General features: G+C 38.9%; 1 protein-coding gene across 2 annotated transcripts in view; it reads right to left on the bottom strand.

Annotated features, from left to right (window-relative positions):
- MRC2 (mannose receptor C-type 2) overlaps positions 1-22072 on the bottom strand; it is a 107258-nt gene extending 85186 nt beyond the window's left edge. For both annotated transcript variants that reach the window (XM_087946990.1, XM_087946989.1), the window contains exon 1: positions 21748-22072. In XM_087946990.1, coding sequence (XP_087803116.1) covers positions 21748-21850 — 103 coding nt within the window. In that variant the 5' untranslated portion in view covers positions 21851-22072. The remainder of the gene's footprint in view (positions 1-21747) is intronic.
- Positions 22073-25665: the final 3593 nt, after the last annotated feature.

The following is a 25665-nucleotide window of genomic DNA, read 5'->3' on the forward strand; positions in this document are numbered from 1 at the left end:
CCATGTAATTCTCCTTGTTACATTCTGTTTGTGTTTTGATTACATTACAACAACATTTACTTTTCGTTTCCTGTACATTTAGTAAGTTCCAATTTTTGTCTGGTATAAATTATAATATTTACTTTTCGTTTCCTGTACATTTAGTAAGTTCCAATTTTTGTCTGGTATAAATGCTTGTTGATATTTGCTATTATTTGTTGTTGTCATTGGTCACACAGTGTTGTTATTATTATTACTTCCTTTTTTCTACTTTTTAGGTATTTTATTTTTTGAAAATTTGCTTCATCTATACTTAGAGTATTTTCCTTTATCAATGTAAACACCTAATGGAAGACAATATGGCAGGCGTAAGTAACCAGGAATATGGGTTGAGTTCAAAGCACTAAAAGTTTATTACTTGCTATCTATATATAAGAATTTCAAACTGATGACACATTTGACCACTTTCAAGGTCCGTCTGATCATTCACTACAAAATATATATAGCTCAGAATTGAACTATAGGATCATTGCTGGTCTCTGAACTTAGCTGTTTGTTTCCTGACATTTCGTTAAACAACTGGGTAACATCATCAATGTTAGTGAGTATGGAGTTTGTTCCATGTTGTATTCAGTAGTTTTCTGTGCCAGTTTTGGTGTGTGTGGTTTTCTTCTTGGTAGTTTATTGATTGTATTCTGCTATAGTGTTTGTTTGATGTTAATCCCTACTTTTAAGGGTGTTAAGCTGCTACAGAATATGTATTACTTTTTTTCTTTCCGTCATAATTTTTAATTGTCTCTTTTATATGTAAATATGGTTTATCCCTATGTAGATAAACATATTCATATATTTAGATAAATATCTTCAAACTATCCATCTTGTTATGAATCGCAGTGATTATTTTTATGTTATGCTTAATTTTGGATGAAAAGTCAAATAATCCTATGTGTACAATATTGATATCTTAATATACCCAGGAAACTACAGACCAATTAGCCTAACATCAATATCTGAGAAGATATTGGAAAAGGTAATCAAAATATAAATTGTGAACATCTAGAAACAAATAAAGTTGTTACTAGAAGCCAACACGTGTTTATTAAAAACAGATCATGCCAAACCAATCTTATTTCATTCTTTGATAAAATGACTAAATTAGTAGATCGGTGAAATGCTGTTGACATAGTATATTTAGATTTCAGTAAACCATTTGACAAAGTACATCTCAACCTATTTCTTGATAAGCTAAAAAAATGTGGGATAGACAGCATCATCACCAAATGGATTTGTAACTGGCATACTCGTTATGTAGTTCTTAATGGTACTACATCTACTTGGAGGAAAGTAAGCAGTGGGGTTCATAAGGTTCCATCTTAGGGCTAGTACTCTTCAATATCTTCATAAACGTTGTAGATGAGGGGATACAAGGGGAACTCATCAAATTTGCAGATGATACTAAACTAGCAGGAATAGCCAACTCCCCAGAAGACAAGTTCAGAATCCAAAAGGATTTTGACAGACTTGAATGGTCAGAATGAGATTTAATGTAGAAAAAAGCAAGGTTTTACACTTGAGCAAGAAAAACCAAAGGTACAAGCACCTGCTAAATTGCTATTTTTCCTTTTTCCGACCATCATCTGTTCTGCTGTGCCAGGAGATTTAGATTAGCTAGGAATCAGGAAATGGTTGGATTTCTTGCTTTCTAGCCTTTAGGACTGAAGGTTCTATTATTCAGTGCAGACTCACGGCAAGCAAATTTGAGAGACTGAGTTAGCCGGTGGCAGATAGATAGATCTCTGAATGAATCTGTGATTCTGTGAGCAACTCAATCTGCCTGCCTGCTTTGCCTGATTTTGGGTAAAAGTTGCTCTTTTTTTAATATAGATAGATAGATAGATAGATAGATAGATAGATAGATAGATAGATAGATAGATAAAATTCAATATTTACATACATGGTGTGTTGTGAGTTAATTTTGTGAGTTTGCTTGCTAGCAAATTTTATGTGACAGACTGAGCTAGCCAATGGCAGATAGATAGATCTCTGAATGAATCTGTGATTCTGTGAGCAACTCAATCTGCCTGCCTGCTTTGCCTGAAGTTGCTCTTTTTGTTTATAAAATATTCAATATTTATATAAATATTTATAATATTTACATACAAGCCATGCCCAGCCAGTCACATGACCACCACACCCACAAATTAGGCCATGCCCAGAGAACCGATTAGTGGTCCCTGGGATTTAAAATTATGAGTTTGGTGGTCCCTGAGGTCCAAAAGGTTGGCAACCCCTGGTCTAGAGAAAAGAAGGACCCAGGGGTGACATGATAGCAGTATTCCAGTATTTGAGGGGCTGTCCCAAAGAAGAGGGGGTCAACTTATTTTCCAAGGCACCAGAAGGCAAGACAAGAAACAATGGATGGAAACTAATCAAGGAGAGAAGCAACCTGGAATTAAAGAGAAACTTCCTAACAGTGAGAACAATTAACCAGTGGAACAGCTTGCCACCAGAAGTTGTGGGTTCTGAAGTTTTTTAAAGAATAGACTGGACAGCCACTTGTCTCAAATTGTATAGGTCTCCTGCGTGAGCAGGGGATTGAACTTGAAGATCTCCAACCTCTGTTCTGATTGATTAACTGAAATTAATACTGATATAATTTTATTTTTATTTTTATTTTCAATACTTTAAACATTCTAAATAATAGAATTATCATAATTGTTAATTCTATTAAATATTACTGTATTGAAATTTACATTGAAACCATATATCAAGATTTACAACATTACAATAAAAGGGAAAAAGAAGCAGCAGACAATAAATGTGAAATAGAGTATAGTATGGGGTTAAAAAAGAGCTTTGAGGTCTTGATGTGGGTAATCCTAGATTCAATAGTCCCACATCTATAATCAAATATTTTGGAAAGGAATGACCAAGTCAGTCTTCTGAGAATAGGAACAATTAATGAGAATGATATAGAGTACTCTGATTGGAAATAAATATGTACTCTCATGATGTTTTAGTTGGTGTTTAGTTCAAATTTTCAGTGATGACTAATGCTATGATTAACTTTCTTGTCTTAAACTGGTTTTATTCCAAGAAAATTCTTAGCAGGATTTCTGGCTAGTAATATGCTTTCAGCTCAGAAAATATGAGTTCTGAGATGTCACCTTTAAAAAAAAAAGTTAAGCATTTTTAGGATATCTTTTTTAAAGCAGTAAAAAGAGAAACATAAACTCCCCTTCCAAACAAAGGTCGACAGCACATTTTAAGAAGAGTTAGCTTTCCCCAACTTGCTCTATATTCTTAGCTTTGTGGTTTTAGAAACTTTCAGGTCACAGTAAGCTAAGTCAGCAAAAAGTGTGAGTGAGCCAAAAAAACAAACAAAAAAAGAATCATCTTACTCTAAAAACAAAGGGCTAAAGTTGGAAAATTACAGCTTCTAGAACTTAGAAAATTACAACCCCAAAGTTTCATGACCTTTTGCTGAAGAGAAAAAAAGAAAAATAGTCATCATTTACTTGGTTAATAAAGAGTTACTGAAAATTAATTATCTGATTAGTAAAATCTTGGATCTATTTGGAACAGGTTTCTTCTGCTTATTTGATCTATTATAGTAAAATGCATGTCTTTAAGGGATAGATGAAAATTTTAATAGTTGAAGTGCAACAAGAGCAAGTATGGGCAGACCTCAAAACGAATGTGTCTTTTTGCTCCTCATGTAATTACGCCTTTCTTTAGGACTATTGCATTGTAGATCTTCTATGCAACCTAGTGAAGAATCTGACTATATGTTGCCACCGGCCTTTGTTCATTATCAAATTTATATGGCTATATTCTGGGCAGTATATAGCATCTATACTTAAAAGATATTAGAATGCCTTCCATACTGTATTCAGATAGTGTCATTGGCTGATTTCTTGTCTAAATTTCAGGTGTAAGCTCAGAAAAAAAAATTAAACCTCTCCTTCCATATAGTATTTTTCCAGTCCCTTCAAATCCAAGTTACAGAAATGGGAGAAACTACACATAGATACTATTATTGCAATTATCATATATTTAATTTTAATATATGATAATTTTACAGTTCTTATAGGGCCGTGATGGCAAACCTATGGCACGTGTGCCAGAGGTGGCACACAGAGCTGTCTCCGTGGGCACATGTGCGACCAGCTGGTCTTTGGGGGCACCAGAGCGCTGGAAAATGGTCTGAAAATGGCCCTAAAAATGGCCCCAAAACTGGCCATTTTGGGGCCTGTTTCAGGCAGTTTTCAGGCTGTTTTGGGGGGCATTTTGGGGGGCATTTTTTGGGCAAAAATGGCCCAGAAAACAGCCTGAAAACCGCTTGAAAATGGGCCAAAAGACAGGCAGAAAAAACAGGAAGACCAGTTGGCCGGTGCGCATGCACATGCACATGCTGGAAACCCAAGTCCCAGTTGGCTGGTGCATGCATGCGCACCGGGCAGCTGGTCTTCCGATTTCTGGTGCACGCACTTGCACACGCATGCACGTGCAGTCTGGTTTGGGCACTTGGTGCCGAAAAGGTTTGCCATCACTGTTATAAGGGTAACCATTTACACCAAAGAATCAAAATTTTAAAAACCTAGATTAAGCAAATGAGATGATAGCTCCTGAAGTCAGTTAAGTACAGCAGCCTGTACCAACCTGATGCATTTCAGAAATGTTAAGAATAGTTATTTGTTGAGGATGAAAGGAGCAGAAGAGTGCTTGCAATGTATCTGGAAGTCACTAGGCTGGGAAGGCTGCACTACAGATAAATTGTTTGCCCTTCCTTTCCCCTCCTCTCTCTCCATTTCTATTTTTTTTCTGTTTCCTCTTACTTTTATATATTATTATTCAGCCAAGATTGGCAAACTTCTGTTAGCATGTCTTATTATCTAATCACCTTATTATTTTACCACATTATCATTTTACACTGGCACCTTTGAAAATTTGAAAACAGTTCTCCTCTACCTAGAAAGATGGCAGTGGGATTCTTTATTGGGAGAAGAAGTTTAAAAGTTAACATAGTAGGCACACCCACAAAAATCCAACCCTTCCCACTTTTTCATATATGTGTGATATACATTTAAAGGGATGAAGTTTCAATTGTGTAATCACCATAACCATCTTGATCTTCTGGATGGCTCCCAAAAACAGCATCGTTTCTATGAAATTAAATTCTTATAGCATTAGTTTTAATGCCAACCTAGAGAGATCAGGTAGAAGTGAGATAGGCCATTGCAAAATAGGGAGAGACGATTGTTAAAGGAAACTTCCTGGTTAAACTTTTGAAAATTAAAAAAAGAAGAATCCAGAAACACACTCATTTTCACACAAATTCTCTTGCTACAAATACTGATACTGCTATAAAAATGATCAAGGAAGTAAGTACCATTCTCTTTTCTAGACTGATGGATGGTAATTCCCTGATAAAAGTTTACAGAACAGCTACTTTGCCTCAAGGCAATTATTTATGGTATTTTGCAGAACAGCATTATAACCTCATCCTGATTAATATTCTAATGAAAATACTGAGTGAAATGCTGCTGTTCTCAAGGGAGATCAAAATTCTGAAGTATGTCAGACAACCAGACTTAATTTTTTCTTGACTATCTCATGGCAGCAAAAAGTCAGATTCCAGTAGGCTCAGGATACAGAAGTTGCAAATAGACACCAATCTGTGCTTTACTTAATTAAAATCTATCATATAAGGAAAACCAAGTTGAAGCATCTATAGCTACCACTAACATATTTTTCCACAGTACTTTAGGTTCCAATAAAAGAACCCAGACACACCACAGGGAAATTATATTACTGGAAGCTCAATCACTTTGTTCAATGAAATGCTGTTTCATTTTCCTTGCTACACAATGCAGTGTTGTCACACACTTTGTCACATCTGTATCAGGAATACCCAGATGTGTTGCCTAGGATGACCTCAAGCCTGACACTACATGGAGTCCACTTTATGGGATGATGTTTGGGAGCCCTGAATTCAAGCTTCTGACACTTCCAAATATAACTCATCAGACCCCCAGAATTACATATAAGAATCCAAGTACAGAGGCTTCTGGCTTGAATTGAATACAACTGGCATCAGATTGAATGCAATTAGCTACAATATTTTCTTTCTGTAGAGGAAAAAGGATAACATACTGAATGAATTTAATTATAAGATAAGCCAAGAACACTGAAAATTTTTGACTGGAACAAAATGATTCCTTTTGTCTATTTGCCCCATTGTTTTTCTTTTCTTTTAGATTTGAGAAAGTAACATGACTAGACTATATTTTTCACTGTTCAGAATGTTTTTATATATGTAATGATAGCACTTCATGCAGTTAAGAATAAAGAACATAAAAGTATAATGTGACATATTATGCAATAATATAATAATGCACAATTTATAGAAATAGAATTAATTCAGAGCTTTTGACAAATGAAATGGAAATGTTAACAACATATTAGACTGGGAAGTGAAGAAGAGATTGTTAATGAAATAAGTAATGAACATCGAAAATTAAAGTAAAACATTCTCGAAAACCTAGTAATGAGAGTAAAAGAAGATGAGAAAACTGAGGGGAAAACGAAGGAGCAATGGACAGCATTATAGGCCACAGACACAAATTATCCAGTTGAATAGATTGGATTAAAGAGATCCCTTTTCCCTCACAAGAAGCATCCGTGTTCCAAAGGTTGTAGAAAAAGGACGGCAGAAAGTTGAGTAATAAGATTTTTTATGATTAGTTACCATTAAAATGGTACAGTTTTTAAAATAAATTCTATTTTGTTTCTTTTGTCAAAACAAACCAAATAATACAACTTGGAAATGGATGACCATAAGAATTGTTAAATATGACACTTAATCAAATAATTGGATTAATTGTAGGGGACAACATGCTGACACTGTAAACTGCTCAGAGACTGCTGTAAAGCAGGGGTCCACCGGCAGGTCTGCAGCATGCCAGCAACTGGGCCATGCAAACAAGTGAAGCCCCATCTGTGGGATGCAGGCAGCACATGAAACCACACCTCTTTTGGTCCATTGAAAAATCCCTGGTGCCCAAAAGGCTGGGGGCCACTGCTGTAAAATACTGTGAAGCGGTATATAAGTCTAAGTGCTATTGTTATAAGAAACAAGTAGCTATAGCAGTGGTGGCTAACCTTTTTGGACTCATGTGCCAAAAATTGCACGCGCGCTCGTATGCATGCACTCGCACGCCAGCACCCAGAAGGCAATGCGCAAGGGGGGCGCCCCTGCACATGCATGCATGACCTCTCCGCGCTGCGCATTTCTGTGCATGTGTGTGCATCTCCCGCACACACCCACACACCCATGCGTACCAGATACCTGAAAATCAGCTGCTGGACTGGCGGATTGCGTGCACATGCGCAGTGGGGCTCTTATGGGGCGACCTCTCACGTGCCGGCAGAAGCGGCTCTGCGTGCCACTTCCAGCACGCGTGCCATAGGTTCGCCATCATGGAGCTGTAGCTGATTCAGCAGTTCAGAAAATCTATCAAATTATATTGGAGCTGAATGTTATCACACTAAATAAACTGATATGTACTAAAATGTATTAGAATATAACTAGATGTTTAATATCAAGAGGAAATTGAAACTGACAAATTATTCGCAACGGAATAAATACATTATGTCCCCATTGTTATCCCATAATTTAGAAGCAAATGCCAGCAAAAGTTAATTTTCCCTACCCATGGAGATTCCCCAAGTGGTTTAAAATTCATCACGCGAATTTTTTTTTCTAATGGAACCAATTCTGTATTGTTTCACTACAAGATTTTTAATACACTTTTTAACGTATTACAGGGTAGTGGACAGTTCACTTAGCCATCATTCAAAATTATGACATAACCCCCCTTCCCAAGTGTTTACGACACAGTTCTGAAAGTAACAAAAGTTGCAGCACCATGGCAGTCATTCACACTTACGAATGACTGCAGAAGCGCTGCAAACATTTGCCCTGCCTATTTCCCCCCCGCCCCGCCTTCAGACCTTTGGTGTCTTTTCAGAGAATGGAGGCCTAAAGTACCACACGATTATGTGAGATCAGTAGCATGAGATGTCGTGCTACTGATCTCACATGATCTCACGGTACTTTTGGCCCTCTGTTCTCTGAAAATGGAGGCCTGGACGAGATCTGCAGCAAAAGATTTTGCAAATGGCGGGAAGGCCTGAACCACCGAAGCAAAAACCCTTGTACAAAGGCTTGCCAAGGCCTACAAGGATGAGAGATTGTTTTCCCCAAAACCTTTTAACACTGAGAACAGAGGCCAAGAGGGACGTGCGCATCCCTTCGGGCCTCTGTTTACAGTGGTAAAGGCCTTTCCTCAAGTCCTTTGCAGCTAAGAACGGAGACAGCAAAGACTTTTTTGCAAAAATGACCGGAGCCTATAGGGGGGATGCAATCTCTCATCCCTGTAGGCCTCAGCAAGCCTTTGCCCAAGGTGAAACCATGGCAGAGAAGGTAGAGAAGGGACAGCTCTGTTGATCATCAAGATGTACGTAAGGTAAGTGACTCAGTTGGGCAGGATGGGGGGGGGAAAGCATGAGATATCTCAGTAGGTGGGGAAAGCACTAGCCTCCCCCCACGTCTTTTCCCAACCTGAGATACCTCATGTGCCCTTAACGGCCTGAGTATTCGATTAGCAATTACGTGGGCAAAAGCAGAGAGTCATCATGTTCAAGCTATGTGATTCACTGTTACGTATCCTCGAGTTACAAATATAATTGGCAGGCTCCATTACATCCGTAATTCAAGGACTACAGTTGCATATTAGAATTGGAGAAAAGGTGATTCTGTTCCGCCTTGTTATATTTTTTTTTATTTTCTGCTTTTTTAGATGCAATGATTGTAATTGTACAGCATCCTTTATATTTTAATGTAATGTTCAATTGTTGAATTAGGAAGGAAGAAAAGAGTAAAAAGATCTGAAGCATGTTCTTGAAAAAGAAGATTTACAGCAACTCCCAGTCCTTTTGTAAAACCTATTTTATGTTAACTATTAGTTTGTAACAATAAGGTGAGAAGTGTCCCAGGTTTTACTGATTAGTATCCAAATATCCATGTATAAATTTACTTTTTCAAAACAGTGTTATGATCTGTATAGTATTTACTATTTATTAATGTAACCCAAATGGTAATGAAGAAAGAGAATGTACCAAAGCCCCAACATAAAAAAATTGTTATTTTTAATTAACAATTATTATTCTTAATTAATAATTACTCTTAAAGTTACCTAGAGACACATTTGGAGATCACAGACTAAATATCCTGGTAGTGAGGAACAGGCAACTGGAAGCTGTAGGACTATTAAATCAGAAGAAAAGAATAGTCTGATAAGCCCATTCTCTTCCATTGAAATGATACTGAAAAATCAATTCTACAGCATAAAACTGTCTCTCTGCTCTAAAGTGGCCTTTCTCAATTTGGTAACTTTAAGACTCAGTTTCCAGAATTTCCAGTAGCATGAACTCCAAACATTTAAAAACTGCTGAGATGGAAAAACTCTGCTCTAAAGTAAAGAAACATTAGCCTGATCCGGATTCAGGTCTTCACAAATGCAAAGCAACTTAATTTTCCCCTACCCTCCATGCCCCTTGCTTCAAAAGAATTGTATTTCTCTTCCATATGCACAGAATGTGCTTTAAAATCTTCTCTGGACAAGATTATAGACCTGGATAACAGATTTTTGAAAGTTTAACGCATCACCAAATTTAAGAAAAATCTCTATTGATGTTCTTTAAATTTCTGTTCTAATCTATTGAATTTTCTGCTAAGAAAAGAAATACATCCTCATTAACTTTCCAATCCCCCTTCAGTTAAGGAATTGACTTCAGTTCCCATAGCAGGATGAGAAATGGTAGGGAGACAAGTGTAGCACTGAAGACATTTGTTTAGATCATCCACAACTGTATTCTCCTTTTCAATCTTACATGCCAGTACAAGAGGTGTAAGTCATCTTCTGGACCAGTGGTCTCCAACCAGTGGGCCGCGAGAAAATTTTGCTAGTCTGCAGAGAAATGTCACCCCAAAGGAACCCCCGAAGTAATTAATCCAGACTGTGTGGGAACACAAGGCTGTACCGCCCACATGGCCCGCAGGAACACAAGGCTTGCATCATTTGCACTGCAAACAACGCGAGGTAGTGAAGGGAAGGGGGAAAGATGGAGGGGGAAACTTGCCCCACTTGCCCCACGTGACTGGCCTGGCCACTGGGCTGCTTCTTTCCCCTTCTTTCTTCTTCTGCTTTTGGCTGCACACAAGGAAAGCAGCAAAAATCTTTCTTTCTCTCCCCCAAACTCTGCCAGAAATGAGTCTTTGGGACCCTGCAAGGCATCCTGCTCCAAGGGGTTGCACCGGTGCGACAAGTCTCTCACAAAGACTCATTTCTGGCGGAGTTTGGGGGAGAGAAAGAAAGATTTCTGCTGCTTCTGCTGCTTTCCTTACATGAAGGCAAAAGTCTCTTAGCTCAATGTCATTCGTTGGTGATGCCTGTGGTGGCCCAGTTTTTCAGCTGTGAGGGCCTCCTGCAGCCCTCTGCCAGCAAAAACATAGCTCTAGAGGTCCATGTATGCCCCTCCTGAGCTCCATTTTTGTGGCAGAGGCATCGCAGGCCGCTCCTTCATTGTTTCCAGGGTGGGTCAGTGGGCCAGATCCGGGCCCTGGGCCTTGAGTTTGACACCCCTTGTCTAGACAATGGCTTATCACTCCAGGAACATAGCGAGGCCTGATAGCTTCCTCTAGGAACAGCTCTAAAAGGAGTCAAAATGGATGGGAGTTTGTGGGAGAATGCTCATTGATTTTCCTCTAGTCTTTGCTCAGGAAAGGATAGGAATATAAATTCAAATTTGTCTAACAAAGAGGAAGGAATATACAAAGCTCCCAAACTACTATAAATCTATCCTTTCTTAAATACCTGTATGAGGAAAAAATATATTTCCATATTCTGTGAGATTTTATGGAGACCAAGAGAATCTTTTCTTGCCATTATTTGGGCCTCGGCCTTCTTCATGATAGAAATTCTAAAAGCCTTTTCGACCCAGAAACCTGCTGCTACTCTCTTGATAGGAATGGTCTCAGCAATATTCTTTCAGCTTTCCTGCTGACATGTTTCCAATGAATACATTTAGTCTTTTCTCTCTCACACAAGCATGAAAGGCAAAGGCATATAGATTGCATGGCTTCCCTCTGCCACCCCCACCCCCAATCATTCCTCACAAGTAATTTCTTTCAGGAATTAAACCATCTTCCAACACACATGCAAGTTAATTATTTATAACTGGAACATATCCTTCATCACCAAAAAGCAAAAGCCTTCCTCCTTAAATTAGTTGGTGTTCTCTCCTCCTGTTTACAATAAAAATTAATGGGGAGCTGTTCATCCTTCTATTCATATCCCTGAACTTAAACAAAAATAAATCAAGGCCCATCTGCATTTCCCACCTTCATCAACTTGGAGTGACAGCATTACAGATTCATTCAAGCAGAACAAAGCTGCCTTTCTTGTAGGAATGAAAACCAAAAGCCATAAGGGCATCTCAGAAAATTGCTTAGGCCAGGAGTTTTCAAACTTTGCAATCCCAGCGTCTCCTAAAAATGATAGTTTCATTTGTGCAATATCACCAACCATTAGTAAAACGAATGAGTTTATTGGGGCTGGGATTAAGTAAAGATAAACAAATACTGGTAGTTTACTTTTAAAAAATAATGTTTAAGTATTTAACAAAACAATGATAGAACTTTACATTTATTAAAATAAAACGTAAATTTAAAACTAATTTAATCCATATTTTAATGAAAAAGGATAAGCTTGTTTATTTTTGCACAGTCTCTGAAATCTGTTCAATTTTTAAAATGGACATTCATTTTTCTCTCCATATTTAATTTCAATAACTGTTTGCGTTCATAGCAACAACTGAAGAAAACACAGACTCACCGAAAAATATTCTTACAAATGATTACCAATGCTTCTAAAAGATATTTAAAGTTTTGTCATATCTCTGAACAAAAATCTTTTATTTAAAAGATGCGTTTTATATCATTCATATATATATGAATGGATATATATATATATATATATATATATATATATTCATTCTATATATATAATTCTATATATATTCTACTGATTCTATATATATAATCAGTGGTGGAATTCAAATGTTTTACTACCGGTTCTGTGGGCGTGGCTTATTTGGTGGGCTAGGCTTGGTGGTCATGTGACTGGGTGGGGGTGGCTTGGTGGTCATGTGACTGGGTGGGCGTGGCCAATTCAATGTCACTCACATCAAGGGGTGCCTCACCTGGCCCCTCCCCTCCCAGCCATTCCTTGTCACCCAGCCTCAACTTATCTATAGTTCTGTAAAAATGTTCTTCACCTTTTTTGACTTTATTTTCTGCAAACTATAGATGTACTTTCATGGACCACTGAAAGGAGGAAATGGCTCACATGCTTTACTCAAGAGTGTGATAGGCAACAGGCTTTTAAGGGGCTGCCACAAAGAAAGGGGGAGAATGTATTTTCCAAAGAAGCAGAATACAAACAAGAAGCAATGGATGGAAACTGAACAGAGAGAAGCAACCTAAAACTAAGGAGAAACTTCCTGACAGTGAGAACAATTAACCAGTGGAACTGTCTGTCTCCAGAAGTTCTGGGTGCTCCAACACTGGAGGTTTTTCAGAAAAGACTGGACAGCCATTTCTCTGAAATGGTATAGGGTCCACCCCAAGGTCCCTTCTAAGTATTATTCTGACACCTTTCCCAGGATTCCTACTCAGAGTTTGGCATCCTCAGTTTTCTTGCCTGAGCTGGGAGTTGGACTAGAAGACCTCCAAGGTCCCTTTCAACTTTGTTAAACACATGTGTATTTTATGCTTTGGACTATTGACATTGAATGCATGTAAATCCTGAAAAATATGTGGTAGCCCTGGGCAAAAGAAAGGCAGAAAAATCACTCTAGGTGTAGGGACAGTGTAAAATATTAACACATGATAAATAATGGAACAATTAAAAATAATAGCACACAGTTTTATCTCTCTCTTCCTACTCTCTCTCTCTCTCTCTCTCTCTCTCTCTCACACACACACACACACACACACACACATACACACAGCACTTAACAGACAAGCATTTTGGAAGCAGCTCCTTTAAATTTCTCCAAGGCTTGAGTGGATTCCCCCACCCCCTCTGTCAGAAGGCACTCCTTCTCACTCCAGCACTTTAACTCACACGGGGAAAGTGATACTTGCAATGTCCATGCCTTTCTTCCTTTTCCCTGGGGAGAAAGAGGACGTGGGGAACAGAAAGCTAGGTCTCAAGTGAGAGACCGGGCGACCGGGTTGGGGGTGTGGCCAGCCAGGGATTGCCACCGGTTTGGCGACCCATGCCAAACAACCGCTACCGGTTCACCTGAATAGGTGCGAACCGTTTGAATAGCACCTCTGATACACACACACACACACACACACACACACACACACACACACATATAAATAATCAAATTGTAATGATTATTAAATTTACAGAAGATCTAAAATTATATGGATAGTTACTACCACTGAAATAAGATTCAAAATTATCTTTATAGATTAAAGAAATCTAATATAACTAATTTAACAAGGACACATTGTTATTCATGCATCATGTAATTTCAGGCTGCGCTAACAGTAGCATAGTTTCCAAATCATGGGAAATAATTGTTCAGGTTTAATCTGCTTTAGACAGACTACAAATCTACAAATTGAAGTATAGTTCCTGGATTTATATTTTAAGAAGAAAATGAAACACTTTCAGAGAATGGCAATCCAGGTAGCCTTGACTCATGATTCATTTAGTGACCATTCAAAATTACCACAGCATTGAAAAAAGTGACTTATGACTGTTTTCACACTGACTGTTGTAGCATTCCAGTGGTCACATGATCAAAATTCAGATGCTTGGCAAGTGGTTCATACTAACAATGGTTGCAGTTTCTTGGCGTCATGTGATCAGCTTTTGCAAACTTCTGACAAATAATGTCAATGGAGAAGCCAGATTCACTTAACAACCATGTTACTAACTTAACAAATATGATTCACTTAACAACTGTGGCAAGAAAAGTTGTAAAATAGAGCAAATTTACAATTTTTTTCACTTAGCAACATAAATTTTGGGCTCAATTGTGTTCATAACTCGAGGACTACCTGTACAAGTTTTTGGGCATAGAATCTCAGTTCTATCAAGAGAAAGAACTTGAAATACTTCATCTTGCGAAGAAAAGAGAAGACATATGAAAATACATTCGTATACCTGAAAGGATATTACAGATCAATACTTGTTCCCTATTAAATGACAGTGCAGGACATATAATAATTTATTTAAATTACAAGAAAAATGATTCCAAATGAATGTTAGAACAAGATTTGAGTTCCTCTTCATGACTGTATTCATCTGGGGCATAGGCAATAATTTGATGAAGATATTTTAACAGGGTTCCTTTGCTGAACTGAAAGTTATTCAATAATCTAAAAAGTCTTTTCCTATTCTATGATTCTAAGCCAACTATACAGGCAACAGAGTACAAGGAACCCAATTTTCAATAAGAGTGTTGTGTTAATAATCCTTCTATTGACACTATCTTCCCCATCATAATTGGGTCACATACTACAGGACCAAATAGTTTAGCCAGAGGCTTCCTGTGGTTAGCAGGCTCTGGGTTGGCCACACTTACCCTTCATGGTTTGAGATTAGGATATCAGATATCTTTGCAATATATTATCATTCCATTGCCATAATGCCAGCACTATCCTTGTATCTTTTTGAGGGGTAAACACCTGATATTATTTGGAACATGCCAACACCGCTTATATTTAGGTGCTCACAATACGTATTTTATAACAACTTCACTAGCATCTATTTTGGATGAAACAGAAAAGTGACTTATTTCTATAAATTTCATTGAGGGTTTTTTTCTTAGTTTAGTACTGACTAGGTATGACTCTTCAAAAGTTTTGGTGCAAGTTTTTCAGAACCTACCTGGAGATAATCTGAAGATGACCCTGGAATCTTCTGGATGTAAAATTGAAAGGCTGGTTAAATTTAAATCTTCTAAAAACCTGGGCTCAGAAAATGTGGGGGGATGTTAGAGAAATGACCTTATAAGTAACTATTTTTACAGGTAGGTTTTCTTCATATCTTGATGACTGAAATGCAGCTGATTGAGATAACAGTAAAGGGAATCTTCTGTAGCTACAACAAAAACTATAAAAATTTTGCCCTGGAAAAAACATTTTCCTTCATTGCTGAATGAAAATGTTTTTATTACTACAGCAATTTGCTACATTGTATTAGTTTGAGTTTCATTTACATAATCATTACAAATATTTCATTTTCTGAAATAGCATGCAACATTCAGGTTGAATATAACTATACTTTCTTATAGGTAACACCATTGTGCGACTTACTGTCAATACCTAAGTATTCCCATTGTGCTATATGTTAGATGTTGCCTAATTAGCTACAGTTGTTAATCAATCTATCTATTTATCTTTATAAAACTTTTAGTGCTCTCAGGTTGTTTCAGTGGGAAAAATCTACAATACTGGAGGGCATTTGATGTTTACAGATGACATTTTTATTTAGAACGGTACTAAATATTACCAAGTGTAATTGGTAATGGTAATATTATCAACTGTCAATCGGTAACTATAAATAGAAAGAATATACAAAATTATTCAATGGCCGATGTTGAGTCAATATCTTTATGAAGGTTGTAACTGATTCTAATATCTAACTAAAATTTATAAATCACATTTTGTACAAGTTGAATTTGCAAAATACTTCAATAGTAGATCCACATAATATACCATGTTTCCCTGAAAATAAGACCTGGTCTTAAATTTTTGGTTGCCAAAATAAGCACCAGGGTTTATTTTTGGAGTAGGTCTTATTTTTTTGCGGCCACAACAGAGCAGGAGATGAGGCGGGGTGGTGGAGGACAAGCAATGCTCCAGTGCTGCAGCCACTAAGCGAGGCACTGGGGGAGTGGAGGACGAAGAGAGGCAGGGATGCGAAGCTGCCACTTGCGTGATAAGCTGCACTGGCTTATCAGAGGGCCCCGGAGGCAGGACATCAACATGCTGACAACTGCCTAGCCTTGCGGTGGTAGCTTCAGCAGCCCTATGCATGATCACCAGCTCGGTTCTTCTCCTTTCTCGCTGCTATAACGAAACAGGAGACTAAATGATGCACCAGCGCCACGGCCACTAAGCAAAGCTGTGGGGGGGGGGTTAGCGGCCAGACCATCAATGCCGCAAACAGCTGAAAGTGTGGCTTTGAAGTTTTGACTGCAGGGCGGGACCTCTCCCAACAGAAACTTCTTTCCCACTTCCCTTCCAAGGCATATTGCCTTTGTGGCGCAGAGAGAAGAAGGAGGGAAAGCAGCTGAATGAGAAGTGGGGCCATCCCAGCGGGCCAGGCACTGAAGGGCCACCACCACAAGGAATGAGAGCACGAGAGTGCAATCTAATCCAGTGTGTGTGTGTGTGTGTGTGTGTGTGTGTGTGAGAGAGAGAGAGAGAGAGAGAGAGAGAGAGAGAGAGAGAGAGAGAGATCTGATCCAACCTTGGAGAGTTATACCAGGGTTTCAGGGGTGTATTCTTTTTCTCTCTCCCCCTCTCTTCCTTCCTTCCTTCCTTGCACAGCGCAGCGATTGCCTGTCCTCCCTTTTTCCACTGGCCTGCATTGCCCAATGTCTTCCTTTTCCATTCTGGAAATGGCAGCCCTATTTTCTGCTGCTTCTCCTCACAGTGTTGTGTTCCTCCTTCGAAGGTAGAAGGGAGATGCAAAGCGATGCAGGCCAGTAAAACGGGGCTGCCATTTCCGCCTCATGCAGGGCAACAAAAGAAGTTTGTGGGACTAAAAAAAAAAGTTCAATCAGACAGAAGCTAGGACTTATTTTTGGAGTATGTGTGATATACAGTTAAAGGGATGAAGTTTCAATTGTGTAATCACCATAACCATCTTGATCTTCTGGATGGCTCCCAAAAACAGCATCATTTCTATGAAATTAAATTCTTATAGCATTAGTTTTAATGCCAACCTAGAGAGATCAGGTAGAAGTGAGATAGGCCATTGCAAAATAGGGAGAGACGATTGTTAAAGGAAACTTCCTGGTTAAACTTTTGAAAATTAAAAAAAGAAGAATCCAGAAACACACTCATTTTCACACAAATTCTCTTGCTACAAATACTGATACTGCTATAAAAATGATCAAGGAAGTAAGTACCATTTTCTTTTCTAGACTGATGGATGGTAATTCCCTGATAAAAGTTTACAGAACAGCTACTTTGCCTCAAGGCAATTATTTATGGTAACCTAGATGTAATACATCTATACATGGTAATATATACAGAGAAATATTTATTCATTTATTTAAATGTAGATTTAAAGAAAGCATATGATGAAGACAATAGGATTGAATTATAGAATCAGCGATGTGAAGTTGATTGCTGAAGAGAATTATAGTGGCATATGATTGAAATAAAACATGAGAGAACCATGCTTAGAAAACTGTTCAACCCTAAGAAGGAAGTAACACAAGAATATATGATGTCCCCTTAATAATATGTTTGTGGACAAAATGTATGCGCTACTGTGATGACAGTGGAAATATACTGTTTGAGAACAAAAATGTATGCATACTTTTCTATGAAGTTGGCGCTGTATAGCAGATAACTGAATAGTTTGCAGTGAATCTCAAGACAGATTACATGCAACAAAAATGTTGTAACAAAAATAATGCATCTGAGAAATACTATATGAAACAACATGTAGTTGTTTTCAGGTAAAATGGATTAAACAAATTCAAGCTGTATGCAGATGGCAAAAAGCTAGAACAGAAGATAAATTAATAGAGACTTATGGCACATTCTCCCCTCTGAAGAAGTCAATTCCATCCCTTCTTATTTTCCAAATATCCCTCACAATCTAGTTTTGTTATTAGGTCTGGAGTCTCAGGGGACTGGAAGTTAGCATAAACTAGTTTTAGCTGTTTCCTTATCTGAAGCTTTTAATTTGTTTGGTCTACTATTATTATTTTTGCATTCTGCATAATGTCCAAAATGGAATAGCATGATAGATATGATTTATAGATATTTATGGAAGAAGTCTGGCTGGTCCATGATGAATGCATCTTTCGGACCATGGCTATCAGTGGAACATTCAGAGTCAAAGCAAAGTCTTGATTTCTGTTATTGTACATTGTGATCCCGAAAGATCACAGACTTCACCAAGAGCCAATGAATAGATTTAGATGTAAATTGAAATAATATTATTGTTTTGTATTTCCACTTTCTTTGAGGGCTAAGATAGCAATGACTAAATGCTAATTTCATTTTCTTCTTTTATATACATATATGTTTAGTACTCAGACACTATAAAGTTCTGAATCCTAAATATGAATAATCACACAATGATTAATTAGTTGAGGCTATTATTATGTAGGAAGCTACCCAGAGCCATTTGCTATGAGATGGGCAGCAATAAATAATAATAAATAAATAATTCATAATTAATATAAATAAATAAATTTCTTTTTACAAAAAAGAAACTGAACATATCTACCATTTGTGACTCAAGGACAATTTGACCAGGGTGTGGGGTGGGGGAATGCATTATCATTATGCAATATCCAAAAATACTTAACAAACCACAATCATGCTCTGAGATCACCAGCAGTTTTTTCTCCAATGCTGCCTTCATCTCTCCCTCTTTGCCTGTGAGTGAAACTTAAGTTATTGTTCATTGTACTGATATAAAAAAAGTCTTATCTTCATTATACAGTTTCTACCTGCATAAATTGTGTAATGCTTCCATAAATTACTTGGGTGGCAAAGGCAGATAACCATTAACAAATGTTATCAGATGTATGTTTGAGAAGCACTGGGAGATATATGCATATATCCTCCTCTCTGGTCACTAGCCAACCTCCACTTCAGCCATTTCTCTCCCAGCATTTCCCAGCATTTTGTTTTTTGAGTTCCAATGATATCTGTCACTTCCTCTGTCCTTTCTATTTTGACTTTCTTCAGTGTCCTCATCAGTAGATATTTTTCCACTGAGTAGTGATGTGCTGAAAAGAAAAGCAACTAAGCCAGATAAGAAGGCCAACCATCACTTTGCCTATAACATGTGGCACTTTCTGAAACAGGACAGGAACATTCAAAGAAACAGGATAGGGGTTGACAATTGGAACAACAGCGGAAAAAATATTGCTACTCAAAGAAGAGAGGAAAGTAGGGAGAAAAGAATATAACTATTGATTCTCTGAAGAAATTTCAGTCTAGCCAGCATGATCAATGACCAGAGGTGCTAGACCAGGAGTGTTAAACTCAAGGCCCGTGGGCTAGATCCAGCCTGCAGGGTGCTTAGGTCTGGACCACCAAGCCGCCCTGGAAACAGCACAGGACTGGCCTGTGGTACCTCTGTCAGCGAAAACAGAGCTTGGGAGAGCAATGCGAACACACACACACCCGGGTTACATTGTCCCTGGCAGAGGGCTAGCAAAACAAATTAAAAACAAAACAAAAGGAGAAATGTTTCCCCTTTTGCATTTGAGCATGCAAGAAGGGACAGGAAAGAAGAAAGGGAAAGAGGAAAGAGAAAGAAAAAGGAAAGATGGGAAGAGAGCAAGGAAGGAAAAATAAGGAAAGGGGGAAGAAGAATAAAGGAGAATGAAAAAGAAGAGAAGGGAGGGAGGGAGGAAGATAAAATGACGGTGAGGGAGGGTCTGAGGGAAGTCCTGCCTTAGCATTTGGCCACAGGTGTCAAGCTGGCCACACCCAGACTGGCCACACCCACCGAGATGAAACACAATCCTGACAGTGTTCAATGAAATAGATACCCCTTTGCTAGACAATAGAAGTTCAGCAACATCTGAAGGCCCCAGTTTGCTCACTCTTGTTTTGTGCTGTAGTGTAATGAAACCTGAATATTATTTTAATTGCTAGGAAAGATGGAGGTCTTTGTTCCCATTCATCCCAAAGAAAAATGAAAGTAATTTCTAGGGTTGAATGGAATCTTGAAAACTCACAGGAAAATGGGATAAGGAAAGTCCTCATATTACAACCATTCCTTGAAACTTAGCATGGTCCTGAGCAAGTGGTACTTACAATCGGTTCTTGAAGTTCCAGTCGTTACAATACTGCTAAAGGCACATGTTTAAATAGATATGGCAAATGGAATCTCTTCCTTTGAATTGTAATATATATTAGGTTTATTATTATTTCAAGACTTTGCAACAAACAAGTTCATGGGTAATTTTAGATATGCATCACACTGCAATGATATTACTTTCATTAAAACAGACATTGATAAATTAATACAAATCTTGGAATCCATGCCTCTCATCTACCTTCCTCTCTAGCACAAATGTGTGCATTTTGTGTGTGTTTGGATAACACTTTTGTTTTGGGTGGAAGCTAGTTTGGTGTAGTGATTAAGGTGCTGGTCTAAAAACCAGAGACTGTGAGTTCTAGCTCCCCCTCAGGCATGAAAGCTGGCTAGTCATATTCTCTCGACCCAGCCTTCCTCACAAGATGTTGATGTGGGGGAAATAGGATGAGGAAGTAATATGTATATTTTGGTCACCACATCATAAAAAAGATGTTGAGACTCAGTACAGAGAAGAGCAACCAGGATGATTAGGGGACTGGAGACTAAAACATATGAAGAACGGTTACAAGAACTGGGCATGGTTAGTCTAGTGAAGAGAAGGACCAGGGGAGACATGATAGCAGTCTTCCAATATCTGAGGGGCTGCCACAGAGAGGAGGGGGTCAAGCTATTTTCTAAAGCACCCGAAGGTCAGACAAGGAATAATGGATGGAACAAGGAGAAATTTAACCTGGAAATAAGAAGAAACTTTTTGACAGTGAGAACAATCAACCCATGGAACAGCTTGCCCTCGGAAGTTGTGGGAGCGTTATCACTTGAGACTTTCAAGAAGAGATTGGACTCCCATGGTGTAGGGTCTCCTGCTTGGGCAGGGGGTTGGACTAGATGACCTACAAGTCCCTCCCAACTCTGATTATCTGTTATCTGTTATGTTTCCTGCCTTGAGTTACATATAAAGTAATAAAGGTAAAGTAAAAATCTAATAAATAAAATAAACTCTTACATTCTCTACAAAGGTTGACTGGCACGAAATGGTGTACTGTATGTGGCTTTTGTTATGTCTGGACACGTTGAGATCAGCAGAACTGAACTGCAGTTGTCATATAGTGAAATCCCCAAAGCTAACTCTGAATATTGGGATTGCATTTTTATGTGCCAATTTCCCTTCCAAGAGAATTTGTTCAAATGTCACTGGGACATTCTGGAAAGCAACTCTTCCAACTATAGATGGTTTTTGTTGCTGGTGTTGTTGTTGGAGGGGGGCAAGAGAAGCAAGTTTAAAAAAACAGGCTGTCGTTCACGCCAACCAGCCCCCTCCCTTTGCCATTCCAAGACACATCTGGTTTCATTCAGGTCTCTCCTTCCTTTACCACTCGCAGGCACACACCCCCAAGGGCCCTACAACTGTCCAACAAAAAAGCGAGAAGGAATGGTGAGGAAATTTTCTAAATTAGTGAGGATTCCGGATCCTACTCCTTTTAAAAAAGAAAAAGAAAAAAGAAATGCAGGATGTGCTACAATCACCTTCTCCCCAACCCGCTCCCATCTCAAAACACCGCAAGTTTAGAAGGGTGGGGAAGAGGAAGCTTACCTGAAGGAAAAGCATAGAGTCCGATCTCAAGGATGAAGAGGATGCCCAGGGTATAACTTAGCAGGCGAGGCCGCATTGAAAAGAGGGGTCTGGGAAGCCTCATCTCGGACGAGGTGAGGGGAAGACAACTCGATGAGGCGCGGTGGATCTTCTTTCTCCCCTGGCTCCCTGTCGCCGCGCTGTCTGGATGCAGTAGCTTTCCACCTCCAAACGCTCCTCCCGTTAGGAAGGTGATGGGAGAGAAAGACGGGGCGATGGGAGAAAAAAGAGAGCCCCCCCCCCGAAGCCCCTCCCTGCCCTCTAAGAATTCAGACGCTGCGTCACGAACCCCACTGGCTGCCCAGCCAGTTGTGGGCGGAAGGGAAAGAGGCGAGGAGGGGGGAGTGAGGGAGGAAAGCTTTCTTTAAGATTTCCAAAGTGGAGGCAAACTTTCAGCGGTTTGGCAACCGGGACGATACTAAGCGGAATTGCAACACGTTGCAAACGGGGTGGGGGAAGGCGAGAGAGGGAGAAAGGCTCGGTCCTTTTGGAAACTTTCTTGAGAAAAAAAAAGAGCCGTATCTCCCTTCTCCCTCCTTTCAAAGGAGCGACCACTTCCACGTTAATTTTTGCTCCTGCGTGTATTCGAGCATTGTGCGTAATGCAACGTATAAGCGTACATGTCATGTCTTGTTACATAGTCTTTTAAAGAAAATGTAAACAAAATCTGCTACAGCAGAGAGAATGTATAGAATGTGGAAGATTCTGGCTTTACCTTCACTACCACAAAAAAGTGTGCTGCTTCCATTCAAGAACTCTATCGTTACTGTATAATGCATGCATTTCACCTTAAAATGTTATACTATCTAATTTTGAAGTAATGAAACTATCAGAATTACTATCAATTTCTCATTTTTAACATAAAGTATGTAGTCTTTATCACAATATTCTGTAAGTGGTGATTATTTCTCACACGAATAGGAATAAGATAGGCAAGACTTTCCGATAATGGATTGAACTAAAAACCTCAAGCCTCAGCAAACATGGCTGTCTTTTGGGTTGAAATGACATTGAAAAATCTTGGAAGACACCAGGTTTATGCACCCTGTTCCAGACTAGGCCTATCTATAAAGCCACAGCCCTTCCTCGAAGCCACATGCAATCAGGTCAACCAAAAATTTAACCCACAAAGTACATTTCTTGATGTTAGTCAACTGAAGAAGTGGACTTAAGACTGCAAGCTTATGATATCAAAGGCATGTCCATATAGTTTTGGTATCAATAGGAAAGTGATTTGTAGTTGGGGGGGGGGGAGGAAATTTTTTTTTCAACTTCTCAGCTTAAGGTATAGGTCCCCTGGTACACTGGGTAACAAATATTTTGCTCCCTGAGCACTTATGGGTATTTCTTATAAATGTTTGGTTGCTAATCACAAAAATAACCTGTAATTTAACCCAGTGGTCGCCAACCAGTGGTTTGGGGACCACTGGTGGTCCATGAGAAAATTTTGGTGGTCCGCAGAGAAATATCACCCCAAAGCCCCCAAGTAATTAATCCAGGCTGCGCGGAACACAAGACTGCGCCACCCACATGGCCCAGGGAACACAAGGCTTGAAATAGTGAGGGGAAGGGGGAAGGACGGAGGAGGGAACTTGCCCCACTCGCCCCACACACCTGCCCTGGCCACCTGGCTGCTTCTTTCCCCTTCTTTCTTCTTCTCCTTTTGGCTGCATGCAAGGAAAGCAGCAAAGTCTTTCTTTCTTTCCCCAAACTCCGAAGACTCAGAAATGAGTCTTTGGGATCCTGCAAGGCACCCTGCTCCAAGACTAACTACTGGCAGAGTTTGGGGAGAAAAGAAAAGACTTCTGCTGCTTTCCTTGCTCAAAAAGTCTCTCACTCTTTCTCTCTCTCTCCCCCCTGAGAACGGAGCTGGAGCTGGTATCCTGTGATCCCAAATAAAGAATGATTGATCAGTAGGAAACCGGGTTGGGAATTTTCCTGCAGACTTTTTGGGGATTTTCCCAGGGTCCACGGGATTTAAAATTATGAGTTTGGTGGTCCCTGAGGTCCAAAAAGTTGGTGACCCCTAATTTAACCTACATTCAGTGTTATAGAAATTTTCTGTTTTTTCAATGTACACTCTTCATTACCTGTTGGATATCTGCACACATGAAGGAAACATACGAAAACATGGAACTGTTGTTGTTGTTCAGTCCACCAAATACAACTGGGATATCTGTAGAGATCTAAAAGTAGTAATTGTGTTGCTTGGAATGCAGCTCAGATATACCAAATACTGTTGTATACTGTTATAGAAATTTTCTGTTTTTTCAATGTACACTCTTCATTACCTGTTGGATATCTGCACACATGAAGGAAACATACGAAAACATGGAACTGTTGTTGTTGTTCAGTCCACCAAATACAACTGGGATATCTGTAGAGATCTAAAAGTAGTAATTGTGTTGCTTGGAATGCAGCTCAGATATACCAAATACTGTTGTTACATGTGTGAATAGGATGTTACATGTTGAAAGAGACAGCCATGTAAGAGATTCACATTACATTAAAAAAAATTGCCATGCTGAAAGCTGAAAGAGGACAGAAAAACATGGCACATAAACCACTTATTGAGCCAACAAAAATATATTTGCCTCTGTTTCACATAAAACTTGGATTGATGAAAAAAAATTGTGAAAGTGATGAACAAGGAAGGTTGAAAGTTTTCATTGTTTGAGGTAGCTGTTTCCAAGAATAATTGATATCAAGATTAAAGAAGGCATTTTTGTGTATCCACATATCAAATATGTCATCAATGATAAGCAGTTCAAAGGTCTGTGAATGGGGCCAGAGAATATCGTCTGGAAAGCATTCAAGGATGTCGTTGAGAATTATCTTGGCAACTACAGGGCACCAGACTACACTCAACTGCTGACAAACCTCTTACAGCATACAAGATTATGAAGCACAACATTGTCACTGAAGATTTGTTTTCTTCATTCATACTTGGCTTCTTCCCCAAAAATCTAGATTCAATCAGTGATGAACATGGTGAAAAGTTTCACCATGGCATTGTCACAATGGAAAAAAACAGTATCAGGGAACCTGGAATCCATCAGTGCTGGCTGACTATTGTTGGACAGTGCAGCGAGATGCATCAGACCTTTGAGTACCAGTGAAAATCAGCAGCAGAACACTTTTGGTCCTGTTGCTCTCATGCTGCATGTTATATAAGCACATTTAACTAACACATTTGAAATATTATAATTTAGAACAGGGGTGTCCAACCTTGGCAACTTTAAGACTTGTGGACTTCAACTCCCAGAATTCCTCAGCCAGCAAAGCTGGCTGAGGAATTCTGGGAGTTGAAGTCCACAATCTTAAGTTGCCAAGGTTGGACACCCCTGATTTAGAAAAACAAGTCAGATCCATCAATATACCCAAGAATAATTCTCATTTATGCAATAAAAAAACTTTTAGCAAAGAATAGAAAATGCCCCCCCCATCCAAACTCCCCCCACTGTATTTCTGTATGCAGATTGGAGATACTGCACCTGGAGGTCTGCTATTTTTCTGCAGTGAAGATCATGGAGGAAAAAATAAACAAAGTGATAAGGATGGTGGGAAAGAGAAAGTTTTGACTACGGGAAGAAGATAAATGTGAATTTTGACTTCCTTTCTTTACAAACCCAAACAACAGCTGTGCCCACAACAGAGAAGCTACAAAACTTGCAAAGAAGGCAGCAATAACTACCAAAATACCCTGCTATGGTCAACTTCCCTTTGTCTTCTAGCAGAGATGGGAAACTCACATACAAAATGCTATATATCCAATTGATCTGTCCAGTTAATAATGCTTTGTTTAATTTCCTTTTTTATAGATTTATTTCGGATTCATTCTTTTTATCATTACCTGTAGCTACCTGGAAATACATGGTT

Source organism: Notechis scutatus, chromosome Z (genome assembly GCF_049901735.1).
Source record: "Notechis scutatus isolate UNSWTSFEM ecotype Mainland chromosome Z, rNotScu1.2, whole genome shotgun sequence".
Classification (NCBI taxonomy): domain Eukaryota; kingdom Metazoa; phylum Chordata; class Lepidosauria; order Squamata; family Elapidae; genus Notechis; species Notechis scutatus.